The 17,084-nt window shown below is 40.9% G+C and overlaps 1 protein-coding gene and 1 pseudogene across 4 annotated transcripts in view; one reads left to right on the top strand and one right to left on the bottom strand.

The window, feature by feature from the left end:
• The window catches only part of TRIM44 (TRIM family member 44), a 117,928-nt gene that overhangs the window by 19,233 nt on the left and 81,611 nt on the right, over positions 1 to 17,084 (top strand). For 3 of the 4 annotated variants that reach the window (XM_088018167.1, XM_088018168.1, XM_088018169.1), the window contains exons 2-3: positions 2,312 to 2,389; positions 4,043 to 4,108. In XM_088018167.1, coding sequence (XP_087874293.1) covers positions 2,312 to 2,389; positions 4,043 to 4,108 — 144 coding nt within the window. The remainder of the gene's footprint in view (positions 1 to 2,311; positions 2,390 to 4,042; positions 4,109 to 17,084) is intronic. The other variant, XM_088018170.1, reaches the window with a different exon arrangement.
• Positions 617 to 685, bottom strand: LOC148162618 (U2 spliceosomal RNA; annotated as a pseudogene).

Here is a 17,084-nt window from a genome sequence, read left to right as displayed (position 1 = left end):
ACCTCCAGATTCTTTTTCCCAGCTGTCTGCTGAGAGATCACAGAGATTAAAGATTTAAATTGGTGATGAAATTTGGAGAGTTGTAAACCATCATTTTAAAACTACAAATTATTAACATTTAGAACACCAACTAGAATGGGAATGTCAACTACACTGTGTTTGGAGAGCATATCTAAAGCTCCCCATCTAATCATGTTACACCAGGCTTTTGCTGGATAGACTTGGGAGAGAAAGGGAGTTAGAGGTAGAACAAGACTGAGGCTCTAGTCTATTTTAATCTACATAAAGGGGTCTTAGTAAGAATTTCCTTAGAGGGATTGGAATTGGTTCTGCAAATTTGGAAAATATTACTGATTCTGAGACCAATTTTGAGTAACAGATATTTGTAGTATTTGTTTATATTTTCCCTTTTGATTATCCCTTCCCCCACAAAAAATGTCAGTCATTTTACTTCTTCATGCTTCCTTTCATCACTGGTGAGATGCAGGTGATGATCCTACCTGATGCTACACAGGAGTTGAGATAAAATAAACTAATTTATGTGATTTTGGAGCATGCTACACACATGTATTGTAGTTAGGTCATTCATGTCTTAAGATTGCATGTTCGTTCATTCATTTGTTCAGCAGACTTTTTCAAATCATTCTTACTACACTTGATCTTAGCCAAAAGGCCGAGAAGCGATTTTCAAATCATTCTTGATGCTGGGCACAGATACAGAGATAGAAGCCGTAGTTCTTACCCTTAAGGAATTTAAAACACGGGGCGCCTGGGTGGCTCAGTCGTTAAGTGTCTGCCTTCGGCTCAGGTCATGATCCCAGGGTCCTGGGATCGAGCCCTGCATCGGGCTCCCTGCCCCGCGGGAAGCCTGCTTCTCCCTCTCCCACTCCCCCTGCTTGTGTTCCCTCTCTCGCTGTGTCTCTCTCTGTCAAATAGGTAGATAAAAAAAAAAAAAAGTTTAAAATATTGTGAGGCAGACAGACAATAATAAAAATGTCGCATGAATCTATTGCATTTACCATGTTCCAGGCCCTTTTCTGAGCACCTTGACATATATTAGTTCATTTAATCTTACTATAACGCTGTGAAATAAGTACTGTTATTAGCTGTTATGTTACAGATAAAGAAATAGAAGCATAGAGAGGCTAAGTGACTTGCCTAAGTTCACACAGCTAGTGGTAGAGTTGGGCCTTGAATCCAGGCTGTGTGGCTCTAGAGTCTATTCTCTAAATCTCTGTTGACCAGTACAGTAGTTACTAGCTATACATAGCTTTGGAGGACTTGAAATGTGGTTTGTCTAAATGGAATTGGGCTGATTTCAAAGACAGTATGAAAAAATGTATCTAATATCTCATGTTGAAATCACATGTTATAGTGATAATATTTTGGATATACTGAGTTAAGTAAAATCTATTAGAAATTAATTTCACTTTATTTTTGTGGCTACTGGAAAACTTAAAATTACATATGTGGCTTGCATTTGTGGCTTACATTTCTCTTGGACTGTGCTACTCTAACTCGTTATAATGCAGGGGCACTTGGTGGCTCAGTCGATTAAGCGTCTGCCTCTCTTTCTGTCAAATAATATCTTTTAAAAAATCGTTATAATGTGGTAGTAATAATAGGAGACATTTGTTGAGCGCTTACTGTGTGCCACATACTGGGCAATACCTTGACACTGTTCTAGTTAAGCCTCAAAATAACCCTGTTTATTATCCACATTTTATAGAAGGGGCAGGAGGTTTTGAGAAAGTCAGTAATTTACCTGAGGTTAGTCCACTAGTTAATGACAGACCCCAAATTTGAAACCTTGTATGTCTGACTCAAAAACCTGTACTCAGCCAGTACACTGTAATACCATTTCCGATGAAATCTTAGGGGATTTTCTTTGTTTTTATTTCTATAAGAATATTTAATACTGCATACTTCTGTATCTGGTATGTAGAAGTTCAAGATAAAAATCACTAGGTCATAAAGTGGACATCCTAGATCAAAATCTCTTTTCAGAGCCTCAGCCCTCAGTGAACACTGGCGCAGTTGAACCCTAAGATGAAGCAGTGCGTCAGCCTGTACAAATTGCATTTAATTTTCATTCCAATAGTTCTCTCAGGTCACTGGGCAATTTATGTCTTGACCCTCTTTGTCCAATAGAGAGAGGAAGAGGGGCAGTGCAGCTTTCCTTAGTCATTTAGTTCTCTTGGCTAATAAGAAGAAAAAATTGCTTTCCATTTCATTGTTCCATGCAATGCTGTTTGTGTTTGAGAGAGCAACGAGATGCTGTCTAATGATCCCTCACTTTTCTTTCTTTTAGAGCAAAGACTCAGGCGGACTGAAGGCGGCTATGATAGAGTTGGTGGAAAGGTTGAAGTTCAAGAGCTCAGATCCTAAAGTAAGTATTGTTTTGGAATTGATTGGGTATTGTATTTCGTTCTCCTTGAGCTGAGTTCGAGGGATGTTAATGATCATCTATCTGAACATCGCATTGAGATCTAATTAGGCCTGCCTATCAGAAGCAGTGTTTTAATATGCCTAGAGATAAGTCATCTGTTTTTTCCCTTCTCTCTTTTATGACTTGCAACATATAATCATTAATTGTTTTCCCTGAACTGCAGACAAGGGCATTTTTAATCTTCCTTTGTCAGGCCTTTGAGACTGCCGTCCTCTGTGTCCATTAAACTCAGTCAAAGGCATCCAAGGTACTGATCATCTTAATGCTGGGGACTGGAACAGGCTCCAGACCCACCCAGTTGGTGTTCAGCGCTAGTGTCTTGTCTCTGTCCCACTTAGAGCAACCAGCGGCCACTGTGAATGCTTTTGTCCTCATGACCTGGAGTGTGGTCTGGGAAATGGTTTCAGCTTCCCAGCTTTCTTTGCAATATGTTGAGAGCTATAAGATTGATATTCTGGGAGACTCCATAGCGGGGTGGGGGTGGACTGGGATCTGAGCATGCCGGAGGGAATCTGACTAACACAGCCTCCCTTCTCCTACCCAGAGACTTCCTGGGGCACTGCTGGATATTGGTCCCAGCTGGCTCTGCCTGAGAGTCAAAGCCTTTTACAATCAAATAGGGAAAGGAGCACAATTTTGTTTGACTTTTTGTATCCCCACCCTCTTTCTTTTAATTTAAAGTTCTTTATATGGGGAAAAGACTAGCATTTCTTGAGTACCCACTGAGAGAGCCAGAACACTGTGCTAGGAGCCTTACATATCTTTTTAAAAAATTGTGGTAAAATATACGTAATGAAATTTACCACTTTAACCATTTTTAAGTGTATAGTTCAGTGGCGTTCAGTGTTCCCATTGTTGTCCAACCATCATCACCATCACCATCCATCTCCAGAACTTCTTCAGTCATTCCAAACTGAAACTCTCTGCCCATTAGACACTAACTTCTTTTTCTCCCTCTGCTCTTGCATACGTGTGATTTTTGTAACAACCTGGTAGAGTAGCTTATATTATTCCCATTTCATTGATAAGGACACTGAGGCTTAAAGAGGTGGGGCCATTTGCCCTGAATCTAGTATAATTTAGAGCTGGGCTTCAAATTGACTCCAGTACCTGTGCTCTTTCTTTTATGTCACATTGCAGACCAAGCACTAGGGTTCATCTCTTTTCTACCGTCTAATCCCGTTGTGCCCCGATTTTCTAATCTGAAACACTATCGAGGCAGAGCCACAGACAGTGACAGCCTTTTCAGAAGGTGGCTGCAGTCTCCAATCTACAAAATAACTTTCTCTTCATACAGCATTGAAAGTATTGGACATTGGTAATATTTCTTGCCCTCTGGTGTAGTTAGGACTCCAGAGATAGAGAGTATCTTGATAGAAAAAAATTGGTGTAACCTTTATCAATTTTCTTAGCTCAAAGTAGAAAGACCCCTGGTATAAGTAGTTTTCCTTTAGTAAAGATGAACTAATTAATTATTAAGGATTACTGAAAGCTTTTTTTTTTTTTACCGAGTTTTTCTGGTTTCTGGGGCAACAGCTATCCTGAAGGAGACAACTGTTATTTTCTGTTTCTGCCACACCCACATGCTTGTAGGCAGTGAAGAGCAAGAGGATGTATACAGATTACACTGAGTGGCTTCTGTGCATGATGATAATACAGGTAAAGTGCTTTGGGGTCCTTTATGAATGCATAGAGTGCCTCTAATAGGAAACTTGCCAGAGGTGAAAAAAATTGAGTGGTCCCATGAGAGCAGCTTGTAGAAGTCTCAGGATTTTCCCATGGTGCATCATGAGCTAAAGGATATTTCTTAGGACCAGACTTGATCTTGGATATGTGCTTACACACTCACCTCTTTTATCTTCTCTTTATCTTGTCCTGAATTATTTCCACCGATCTCCTTTATTTTCAGACCCCGTTCTGGTCTGCCATATGCATATACTGTATATACCTGGAGCCAGCTTGAAGAAGGTCCAATGTCATTGCAGAATGACTGCCAGATCACAAACGGGGGCGGGGGGGTGTGGGTGGAAAATGGGACACTATATACATAGTTTTTGCAACAAATAGTTGTCTTCCAAGAGAAGTTTTTAGTCTGTTCTGCATTCCCTCAGAACTCTTAACATCCCTTTTTTAAGCTGGCCTATTTAAGAAGGGCAGAATCTCTCAGGCTTTATGACCTGTCATTTCCTGGCACAGGAGCTTTTCACAGAAGCACTGATTTGAGTCATGGAGCACTGAGCACTATCACTGCCTCACTTCCTCTAGAATTCCATAAAGCATCACAAAGCTTCATTAGTCCAGACACTGAAATCTACGGGGGACTGAGTTAATTTTTACCTCTGAGTTTTGTCAGAGAGGAGTAGAAGATGACTAGATTAACCATTTTTTAAAAATTATAAAATAATATATGCTTATAGATTAAAAAATACAGATATTCATAAAGGAAAAGTCAAATGAATTTCCCCCCAAGCTAACCACTATTAACAACTTGGTGTGTAACCTTCTAGACATTTTTCCCTGTGGAAATATACCTCTAAGATTTTTTACAAGAATTATACTGTACCTATGGTTTTAATACACAGAATATTTTGGACGTTCTTCTGTGTCAATAATGTAGACTTAATTTTTCTTCTTAATGAGAAGCCTCATTTTGTCCAAAATATTTGTCAGATGCCGTTTTTTCTTCTAGACCAGTTGTTCTTAACCTTTAATATTCATAAAAATCACCTGGAGAACTTACAAACTACAGCGTTCTGGGCCCACCCCCACAGTTGCTGATTCAGTGGGTCTGGGGTGACTAGAGGCTATGCTAACCCTGGTGATTTTCCTTCTCTCTTGTTTTGATTTTTTTTTTTTTCATTCCTTTCAGCAAATGGCCAGAAGAACCGTTGTAAATAAGTCTAAGTGATTTCAACTTCAAAAAAAGAGAGATCCATAAAAATCCAGGCTTAGAAAACCAACAAACTGAGCGGAGGTAGCAGAGGAGAGGAAAGGGAGGTGGCCTGTGGCTGCTTGAGAGGGCAGGATTCCTGTAAAGTGCCATATGCAGCAGAGAAGCAGCAAGGCCCAAAGAGTGGGAGGAGTTCTGGTCAGGATTTACAAGGATCAAGACTCATGCCATGGGACAAGAGTGGGTTGAGTTCTAAAACCAGAGGAACAACAGGAGACACCAAATCCCAGCCACTAGGGGTGAGCCTGAGGACAGGAATCAGAGCCAGTGGTGGTTGGGAAATAAGGCACAGAACCAGATTAAGTTGTGTGCATGCACTACTGGGTTTTACCCCAAAGATACAAATGTAGTGATCCAAAGGGGTACGTGCACCCCAACGTTTATAGCAGCCATGTCCACAATAGCCAAACTATGGAAAGAGCCAAGATGTCCATCAACAGATGAATGGATAAAGAAGATGTGGTATATATACATACAATGGAATATTATGTAGCCATCAAAAAACCCCGAAATCTTGCCATTTGCAATGACGTGGATGGAACTAGAGGGTATTATGCTAAGTGAAATAAGTCAATCAGAGAAAGACATGTATCATATGATCTCACTGATAGGAGGAATTCTTAATTTTAGGAAACAAACCGAGGGTTGCTGGAGTGGTGGGGGGTGGGAGGGATGGGGTGGCTGGGTGATAGACATTGGGGAGGGTAAGTGCTATGGTGAGTGCTGTGAATTGTGGAAGACTGTACCCCTGAAACAAATAATACGTTATAAGTTAGAAAAAAAGAGAAGATAGTAGGAAGGGAAAAACGAAGGGGGTCAGGTCAGAGGGGGAGACGAACCATGAGAGACTATGGACTCTGAGAAAAAACTGAGGGTTCTAGAGGGGAGGGGGTGGGGGGAATGGGTTAGCCTGGTGATGGGTACTAAAGAGGGCACGTATTGAATGGAGCACTGGGTGTTACGTGCAAACAATGAATCATGGAACACTACATCACAAACTAATGATGTAATGTACGGTGATTAACATAACATAATTAAAAATAAAAAGTTGTGTGCCTGCAGGTTGCTATGGTGAGCCCTGTTTTAAAGGATGCATATCTCCAGGGATCTAGAACTTTGTGTATAATGGAGAGACTGTTTTTAATAACAAACAATCTTTAGTTTGTTTAACTGAAAGTAGTCTCTTAAATAGTGAGGCATCCCAGTGTGTTTGATATGATCCAGTTTGCAAACATATTTTTTTCAGTCATACTTTTCAAAAACATTTATTGCACAAAGTAGGATTTTTGTCTGTAGATTTCTTATATTTATGCTAGACTTTAGGGAAATTAAAAGATGTAGTTAATCAGGTATGTGTGTGTGCATGTCCATGTCCATACCTGGATTTTTATTGAAGGTAGTCTGAGTTCTTTAAGACTCTCCTGTGAAGTGACTATGCAGTTATCTTTCATAGTATACCCAGCGGAAACTGAAGCTCAGAAAACACGTTGATTCCCTTCCCAGCCTTCCCACTGCCCAGCCTCTCAGAAAGCACTGAACCAAAAACATAACATGCTAAACTCAATCCAACTAACATCTTAGTATGCAGTTAATAACAGCCACTCTCTCTGTTAGTATTGATTGCCTTTCTTTCCATCTAACATGTGCTGTTCCTTGTTTCCTATGGCTGGTGTGCTTGAAACAAACAGAAACACAGCTGTGTATCATGAAATCACATTAATCTTACAAGAAGTAATTCTCAAGAAAAGCGCCTTAAACTCAAGCCAAGTGGCTCACATTATTCTCTCAGATTGAAGTGGGATTAAACATGGGACCTAGCCATACTAACACTGCCTAAAACATATCAGGTCTTTTTTTCCTCTATATTCAATCTCTGAAGGTGATCTTACTAAAGTTTAAAACTGGAGAATTGTCTAGCAACATGAAATTAAATAGATCTGAGAATTGTTTTATTTTTATTTAGCATTTAACATGGCATTTTATAATTGCAAGAGAACTTTACAGTCCATTTTAGTACCTATATCCTTGACGTGGAACATAGCCCAGTTCTTCACTCTCCTGTGCTAGTCAGACTCTTGTTAAAATGATAGGTTCTGGGGCGCCTGGGTGGCTCAGTTGGTTAAGCGTCAACCTTTGGCTCCGGTCATGATCCGGGGTCCTGGGATCAAGCCCCATGTCAGAATCTCCACTCAGTGGGGAGTTGGCTTCTCCCTCTGCCCCTCCGCCTGCTTGTGTTCTCTCTTTCTCTCAAATAAAATAAATAAAATCTTAAGAAAATCTTAAAAAAAAATAAAATTAAAAAAAAGTCGTTAAAGAAACAATCGGTTTTGCATGTACAAAGAGTAATGGTTATAAGCAAAATCTACTTGAATTCTTGTTGTTAGTGTCCTGTTATTTACCAGGGTCAAGCCAGGCTTCATGCTGGTCCTTGCCTTGTCCCAACACAGAAGCATTCACTGGGGCAGTGTTTTTTTGTTTTTTGTTTTTTAAATTTTTTATTGTTATGTTAATCACCATATATTACATCATTAGTTTTTGATGTAGTGTTCCATGATTCATTGTTGGTGCATAACACCCAGTGCTCCATGCAGAATGTGCCCTCTTTAATACCCATCACCAGGCTAATGCATCCCCCTACCCTCCTCCCCTCTAGAACCCTCAGTTTGTTTTTCAGAGTCCATCGTCTCTCATGGTTCGTCTCCCCCTCTGACTTACTCCCCTTCATTCTTCCCCCCCTGCTATCTTCTTCTTTTTCTTTTTTCTTAACATATGTTGCATTATTTGTTTCAGAAGTACAGATCTGTGATTCAACAGTCTTGCACAATTCACAGCGCTCACCATAGCACATACCCTACCCAATGTCTATCACCCAGCCACCCCATCCCTCCCACCCCCCACCACTCCAGCAACCCTCAGTTTGTTTCCTGAGATTAAGAATTCCTCATATCAATGAGGTCATATGATACATGTCTTTCTCTGATTGACTTATTTCAACTCAGCATAACACCCTCCAGTTCCATCCATGTCGTTGCAAAGGGAAAGATCTCATTCCTTTTGATGGCTGCATAATATTCCATTGTGTATATATACCACCTCTTCTTTATCCATTCATCTGTCGATGGACATCTTGGCTCTTTCCACAGTTTGGCGGTATTGTGGACATGGCTGCTATAAACATTGGGATGCACGTACCCCTTCGGATCCCTACATTTCTATCTTTGTGGTAAATACCCAGTAGTGCAGTTGCTGGATCGTATGGTAGCTCTATTTTCAACTGTTTGAGGAACCTCCATACTGTTTTCCAGAGGGGTTGCACCATCTTGCATTCCCACCAACAGTGTAGGAGGGTTCCCCTTTCTCCACATCCCCGCCAACATCTGTCGTTTCCTGACTTGTTAATTTTAGCCATTCTGACGGGTGTGAGGTGTTATCTCATTGAAGTTTTGATTTGGATTTCCCTGATGCCGAACGATGTTGAGCACTTTTTCTTGTGTCTGTTGGCCATTTGGATGTCTTCTTTGGAAAAATGTCTGTTCATGTCTTCTGCCCATTTCTTGATTGGATTATTTGTTCTTTGGGTGTTGAGTTGGATAAGTTCTTTATAGATTTTGGATACTAGCCCTTTATCTGATATGTCATTTGCAAACATTTTCTCCCATTCTGTCGGTTGTCTTTTGGTTTTGTGGACTGTTTCTTTTGCTGTGCAAAAGCTTTTATAGTTCCTTTTTGCCCTTGCTTCCCTTGCCTTTGGCGATGTTTCTAGGAAGAAGTTGCTGCGGCTGAGGTCGAAGAGGTTGCTCCCTGTGTTCTCCTTTAGGATTTTGATGGACTCCTGTCTCACATTTAGGTCTTTCAACCATTTGGAGTCTATTTTTGTGTGTGGTGTAAGGAAATGGTCCAGTTTCATTCTTCTGCATGTGGCTGTCCAATTTTCCCTACACCATTTGTTGAAGAGACTGTCTTTTTGCCATTGGACATTCTTTCCTGCTTTGTCAAGGATAAGTTGACCATAGAGTTGAGGGTCCATTTCTGGGCTCTCGATTCTGTTCCATTGATCTATGTGTCCGTTTTTGTGCCAGTACCATACTGTCTTGATGATGACAGCTTTGTAATAGAGCTGGAAGTCCGGAATTGTGATGCCGCCAGCTTTGCTTTGCTTTTTCAACATTCTTCTGGCTATTCGGGGTCTCTTCTGGTTCCATACAAATTTTAGGATTATTTGTTCCATTTCTTTGAAAAAAGTGGATGGTACTTTGATGGGGATTGCATTGAATGTGTAGATTGCTCTAGGTAGCATTGACATCTTCACAATGTTCGTTCTCCCGGTCCATGAGCATGGAACGTTTTTCCATTTCTTTGTGTCTTCTTCAGTTTCTTTCATGAGTATTTTATAGTTTTCTGAGTACAGATCCTTTGCCTCTTTGGTTAAATTTATTCCTAGGTATCTTATGGTTTTGGGTGCAATTGTAAATGGGATCGACTCCTTGATTTGTCTCTCTTCTGTCTTGTTGTTGGTGTATAGGCATGCCACTGATTTCCGTGCATTGATTTTATAGCCTGCTACTTGACTGAATTCCTGTATGAGTTCTAGCAGTTTTGGGGTGGAGTCTTTTGGGTTTTCCACATACAGTATCATATCATCTGCAAAGAGTGAGAGTTTGACTTCCTCTTTGCCGATTTGGATGCCTTTGATTTCTTTTTGTTGTCTGATTGCTGTGGCTAGGACTTCTAATACTATGTTGAATAGCAGTGGTGAGAGTGGACATCCCTGCCGCGTTCCTGACCTTAGGGGAAAAGCTCTCAGCTTTTCCCCATTGAGAATGATATTCACTGTAGGTTTTTCATAGATGGCTTTTATGATATTGAGGTATGTACCCTCTATCCCTATACTCTGAAGAGTTTTGATCAAGAAAGGATGCTGTACTTTGTCAAATGCTTTTTCTGTATCTATTGAGAGGATCATATGATTCTTGTTCTTTCTTTTGTTAATGTATTGTATCACGTTGATTGATTTGCAGATGTTGAACCATCCTTGCAGCCCAGGGATAAATCCCACTTGGTCGTGGGGAATAGTCCTTTTAATGTACTGTTGGATCCTATCGGCTAGTATTTTGGTGAGAATTTTTGCATCCATGTTCATCAAGGATATTGGTCTGTAATTCTCCTTTTTGATGGGGTCTTTGTCTGGTTTTGGGATCAAGGTAATGGTGGCCTCATAAAATGAGTTTGGAAGTTTTCCTTCCATTTCTATTTTTTGGAACAGTTTCAGGAGAATAGGTATTAATTCTTCTTTAAATGTCTGATAGAATTCCCCTGGGAAGCCATCTGGCCCTGGGCTTTTGTTTCTTGGGAGATTTTTGATGACTGCTTCAATTTCCTTAGTGGCTACAGGTCTGTTCAGGTTTTCTATTTCTTCCTGGTTCAGTTTTGGTAGTTGATACATCTCTAGGAATGCACCCATTTCTTCCAGGTTATCTAATTTGCTGGCATAGAGTTGCTCATAATATGTTCTTACAATTGTTTGTATTTCTTGGGTGTTGGTTGTGATCTCTCCTCTTTCATTCATGATTTTGTTGATTTGGGTCATTTCTCTTTTCTTTTTGATAAGTCTGGCCAGGGGTTTATCCATCTTGTTAATTCTTTCAGAGAACCAGCTCCTAGTTTCGTTGCTCTGTTCTACTGTTCTTTTGGTTTGTTTCATTGATTTCTGCTCTGATCTTTATTATTTCTCTTCTCCTGCTGGGTTTAGGCTTTATTTGCTGTTCTTTCTCCAGCTCCTTTAGGTGTAGGGTTAGGTTGTGTATTTGAGACCTTTCTTGTTTCTTGAGAAAGGCTTGTATTGCTATATACTTTCCTCTCAGGACTGCCTTTGCTGTATCCCAAAGATTTTGAACAGTTGTGTTTTCATTTTCATTGGTTTCCATGAATTTTTTTTTAATTCTTCTTTAATTTCCTGGTTGACCCATTCATTCTTTAGTAGGATGCTCTTTAGCCTCCATGTATTTGAGTTCTATCCTACTTTCCTCTTGTGATTGAGTTCTAGTTTCAAAGCATTGTGGTCTGAAAATATGCAGGGAATAATCCCAATCTTTTGGTACCAGTTGAGACCTGATTTGTGACATAGGATGTGATCAATTCTGGAGAATGTTCCATGGGCACTAGAGAAGAATGTGTATTCCGTTGCTTTGGGATGGAATGTTCTGAATATGTCTGTGAAGTCCATTTGGTCCAGTGTGTCATTTAAAGTCTTTATTTCCTTGTTGATCTTTTGCTTAGATGATCTGTCCATTTCAGTCAGGGGGGTGTTAAAGTCCCCCACAATTATTGTATTGTCGTCAATGTGTTTCTTCGCTTTTGTTATTAATTGCCTTATATAATTGGCTGCTCCCATGTTAGGGGCATAGATATTTACGATTGTTAGATCTTCTTGTTGGATAGACCCTTTAAGTAGGATATAGTGTCCTTCCTCATCTCTTATCACAGTCTTTGTTTTAAAATCTAATTTGTCTGATATAAGGATTGCCACCCCAGCTTTCTTTTGGTGTCCATTAGCATGGTAAATGGTTTTCCACCCCCTCACTTTCAATCTGGGGGTGTCTTTGGGTCTAAAATGAGTCTCTTGCAGACAGCATATTGATGGGTCTTGTTTTTTAATCCAATCTGATAGCCTGTGTCTTTTGATTGGGGCACTTAGCCTATTTACATTCAGGGCAACTATTGAAAGGTATGAATTTAGTGCCATTGTATTGCCTGTAAGGTGACTGTGACTGTATATTGTCTGTGTTCCTTTCTGATCTATGCTGCTTTTAGGCTCTCTCTTTGCTTAGAGGACCCCTTTCAAGATTTCTTGGAGGGCTGGTTTCGTGTTTGCAGATTCCTTTAGTTTTTGTTTGTTCTGGAAGCTTTCGATCTCTCCTTCTATTTTCAATGACAGCCTAGCTGGATATAGTATTCTTGGCTGCATATTTTTCTCGTTTAGTGCTCTGAAGATATCATGCCAGTCCTTTCTGGCCTGCCAGGTCTCTGTGGATAGGTCTGTTGCCAATCTAATATTTCTACCATTGTAGGTTACATATCTCTTCTCCCGAGCTGCTTTCAGGATTTTCTCTTTGTCTCTGAGACTCGTAAGTTTTACTATTAGATGTCAGGGTGTTGACCTATTATTGATTTTGAGAGGGGTTCTCTGTGCCTCCTGGATTTTGATGCCTGTTTCCTTCCCCACATTAGGGAAGTTCTCTGCTATTATTTGCTCCAATATACCTTCTGCCCCTCTCTCTCTTTCTTCTTCTTCTTCTGGGATCCCAATTATTCTAATGTTGTTTCATCTTATCGTATCACTTATCTCTCGACTTCTGCCCTCGTGATCCTGTAGTTGTTTCTCTCTCTTTTTCTCAGCCTCTTTATTTTCCATCATTTGGTCTTCTATATCACTGATTCTCTCTTCTGCCTCATTTATCCTAGCAGTTAGTGCCCCCATTTTTGATTGCACCTCATCAATAGCCTTTTTGATTTCGACTTGGTTAGATTTTAGTTCTTTTATTTCTCCAGAAAGGGTTTCTCTAATAACTTCCACGGTTTTTTCAAGCCCAGCTAGTATCTTTAAAGTCATGATTCTGAACTCTAGGTCCGACATCGTACTAATGTCCGTATTGAGTAGGTCCCTGGCTGACGGTACTACCTCTTGTTCTTTTTGCTGAGGTGATTTTTTTCATCTTGTCATTTTGTCCAGAGGAGAATAGATGAGTGAGAGAACAGAATGCCAACAGGTTAACAACGTCCCCAGCAAATATACTGTATACAAATCAGAAAAGACCTGAAACCAGGGGAAAAGAAAGGGAAAGAAGGAAAAAAGAAAGAGAAAAAAAAAAAAGAAAAAAACAAAAACAGAACAATACAAAAAAAGCAGAATATGATCAAATATGATCAGGCTAGTGCATAGATCATTGCCACACACTAGATTTTGGGCGTATTTTGGTCTGTTAGAAAAAAGTGCCTCCTAAAATTTTAAAAGAAGAAAGACATATATGTACAAATAAGGGTTGATACAATGAAGGGATGGAAGATGACTGTAAAGATGAAAATTATAAAAGATTTTATAAAAGGAATTGATAAGTTGTTTGAAAAAAGAAAGAAGATTTAAAAAAAAAGAAAAAAGAGAGAGAATGTGATCAGGGAGGAGACTAGAACAAAGCCATACACTAGTGATTTAGGGTATATTTTGATCTGTTAGAGGAAACTGTATCTCAAAATTTTAAAGAGAGAACAACTTATAGATATATGCCAAAAATAAGGGTAACTACTATGAAGGGATAAAATATGACTTTAAAAATGAAAAATAAAAAATGTTTTTTTTTAAAAAGGGATTGATAAGATGTTGGTTGAAAAAGGGAAAAAGAAAAATAAAAAAAACAGTTAAAAAAATTAACTTTGATGAACTAATGAATCATGGTAAAAAAAAAAAAGCCATGAATTCTATGTGCAGTATTCCCCTAGCGCTGGAGTTCTCCCGTTCTCCTTGATCGGTAAACTTCGTCTTGGCTTGCTGGCTGTTTGTGCTGATCTTCTGGGGGAGGGGCCTGTTGTCGTGGTTCCCAAATGTCTTTGCCAGAGGCAGAATTGCCCCACCCTTGTCGGTCTGGGCTAAGCAAGCTGCTCGGGTTTGCTCTCGGGAGCTTTTGTTCCCTGCAAGCTCTCGGTACAGCTTTGGAGGACCAGGGCGAAAATGGTGGCCTCCCAATCTCCACCCGGAGGAGCTGAGAACTCGGGTCCCCACTCCTCAGTGCGCCCCCAGAGAAAAGCAGTCACTCCCGTCTCCCTGGTCTCTGGCCGCACTCCGTGCTCATCCGGCCTGTGACTGAGCGTTTGTATCTCTGGCACCCGACCCCGTGTGGAGTCTCCAAACCCAACAGATCCCTACGGTGCGCTCCCGCGCCGCTCCTCTTGGGGGAGAAAGGGGAGTCTCCCCGGCTCTGCCGATTGTTGGGTCTCTGCTGGAGGAGCAGTGGCCCGAATGGGCCACGGATCACAGTTTATGGCAACCCCGAGCTGAGAGCCTGCGCCTTGGCTCCGTCTCTGCAGCCGGCTTCCCGGCTCCGATACCTGGGAGCTCTGCCGCACTCAGGCACCCCCGGTTTTTCTGTGACCCCGAGGGTCCTGAGACCATACTGTCTTGTGAGGGTTCCACCCCTAGCTTAGCCATTGGAGCGACATCCTTCAGCGGAGCCGACTTCTAAAAGTTCCGATTTTGTGCTCCGCGACTCTATCACTCGCCAGAAGCGGCCGGCGGAGGCCCCTCCCCCGCCGTCTATCCTCCCGAATATCGCCTCGGATTCACTTCTCTGCACGGCCTACCTTCCAGTAAGTGGTCGCTTCTCTGTTCAGATAGTTGTTGCTACTCTCCTCTTTGATCTCCTGTTGAGTTCGTAGGTGTTCAGAATGGTTTGATCCCTATTCAGCTGAATTCCTGAGACCAGACGAAATCTAGGTCTCCTGCTCCTCCGCCATCTTGCTCCGCCCCCTCTGGGGCAGTGTTTATGCAGCCAACTGAAGCAGAGAATTGAGCTGCTTCAGTTATCAAGTTGATTCATTCCAAAGTGTTCCTTCAGTTGGAAAGTTATTAGAATTATTGACCTATTTCTACACTTTTCATTAAAAAAAGAAGATGTAAGTAGTAATCTTGAAGGGCATTCTTAGTGTTTTATCTCTATACCCTCAAGTCCTAACCTGGTAGTTACTAGGTGATGTAATAGTAATAGATATGCATAGTAATAGATATGCATTATGTATTACAATAATGCTATAAAAGAAATATAATTTGTCCTTTTTTATGGAGGAACAATCCAAGGTTTAGAGGGGGTAAAGAGCTTGCTAGTAAGTGACAGGACTAGGACTTCACATGTGTCATACGTCACGTTCTTCCCCTGCACACAACTGTTGAACCCATAGATGAATAAATATAGAAGTATATGCTGTCCTCATTTGCAGCATGACTCTTCACTGACTATTTTTCCCTTACATTCTCCTTCCTACCTGCCTTTAGTAGATAGGGCAGCCCACAATCCCAGGGTCCAGGACTAGAGAATGGCCTTTTCCAACAGAAAATATGGGGAGACGGAGAGGAGTTGTGACAGCCTAGAGCATTTAGCACTGGAAAAATGAAGAATTGAGGCTGGTGCTTCAGTAGTTTCCCGTTAGTGATGGAGGACACCAGATGGGAAAATACCTGTGCTGTCTCAGGCCTGAGCTAGGCTCTGAGGCTTGGAATCCAGCGAGGACCAAATGCGGCCCCTTTTCATCCTCTGTAGACACTTGGGTGGTAGAAAGAGGAAAAACAAGCTCTTTGCCCTCCTTCACCATCCCCCTGCTTTTATCAAAACAAAATGAAACAACTTCCCCTTTTGCCCATCCCCCAATAATAAAAGTGTTACATGCTGTCTAGAAAATTGTGGAAAAAGACCAGTATATAGAAGAAAAAAAATCTCCCTGCAGTCCTTTGTAATCTTTGAGAACCTCTTTTTTCAATTTAATTTAATCCAGTTACCCCATCCCCCCACCCACCTCCCCTCCAGCCACCCTCAGTTGGTTTCCTATAGTTAAGAGTCTCTTGTGGTTTTTTTTCCCTCTCTGATTTCGTCTTATTTTATTTTTCCCTCCCTTCCCCTATGATCCTCTGTTTTGTTTCTTAAATTCCACATATGAGTGAGATCATATGATAATTGTCTTTCCCTGACTAATTTCGCTTAGCATAATACCTTCTAGTCCATCCACATGAGTAGTTCTTTTTTTAAATGCAGATTCTTGAGCCTCACCCAGAATATCTAATTTGGTAGTTCTGAGACTGCTTTTTTAAATATACAGCCTGGATGATTCTAATGCACATGGTCAATACATCACACTTTAAGACACACCTATGAGAAAACTGGTTAATATCATGGTGCTTTGCCTTTCAAATAGAGAATTAGTATTCTCTCTCTAGATAACTATTATTCTGTGTGTGTGTAAGTATATATACAGTTAGATAACTGTATATATTTTTGTGTGAATAGACATGCCTACATAGTTTGTATCCTGCTTTTTCCACTTGACATCATCCTTTATAAACATTTTTATCATTTGAATCCACTTCAGTCTTTGAACTGCAGCTTGGAAAACTAAAATCCTGAAGGCCAATCTGCCTGGGCTGTACTAAATAACTGGGCAATAACCCAGTTATTGCCAAATGGAAGTTTTACCCAATATGGCATTTCTGTCTTCTTCCTAATAGCATAAGCACACTCTGAAGTTTGTTTTCCCCAGACCTGCCAGTAACATTCTAAGATTATTCAGAAATTTAGTTAATGCAAAGTCAGACACACAGTCATGCAGTCAGCCCCAAGCGGTTCTTTTGACGGCATCCTCCCCTGCTAGTCAGGGTGTCTCACAGGATGGGACTAAGTGAATACATGTAGGGCTCAGTGGGAAGTCTGAGGCCATCTGCAGTCCCCCGCTTTACAGCAGAGGAAACTGAGGTGCCAGGAGGAGAAGCGTTCCTGTCTGAGGTCACCCAGGCAGTAATAGCAGAGCTGGAGCAGGTTGATGGTTTTTAGGACTACAGTTCTGTGGTTCTTTCAATAAAGAGAAGTTTTCCGTTTGGCAAGGATGTGGGAAAATTGGAAGTGGTACAGTCACTTTGGAAAACAGTCTGTC

Source organism: Eumetopias jubatus, unplaced genomic scaffold (genome assembly GCF_037043125.1).
Source record: "Eumetopias jubatus isolate StellerSeaLion01/CBP00866 unplaced genomic scaffold, mEumJub1_p1.0 scaffold_13, whole genome shotgun sequence".
NCBI lineage: Eukaryota > Metazoa > Chordata > Mammalia > Carnivora > Otariidae > Eumetopias > Eumetopias jubatus.
This window is presented reverse-complemented; position numbering and strand designations above follow the sequence as displayed.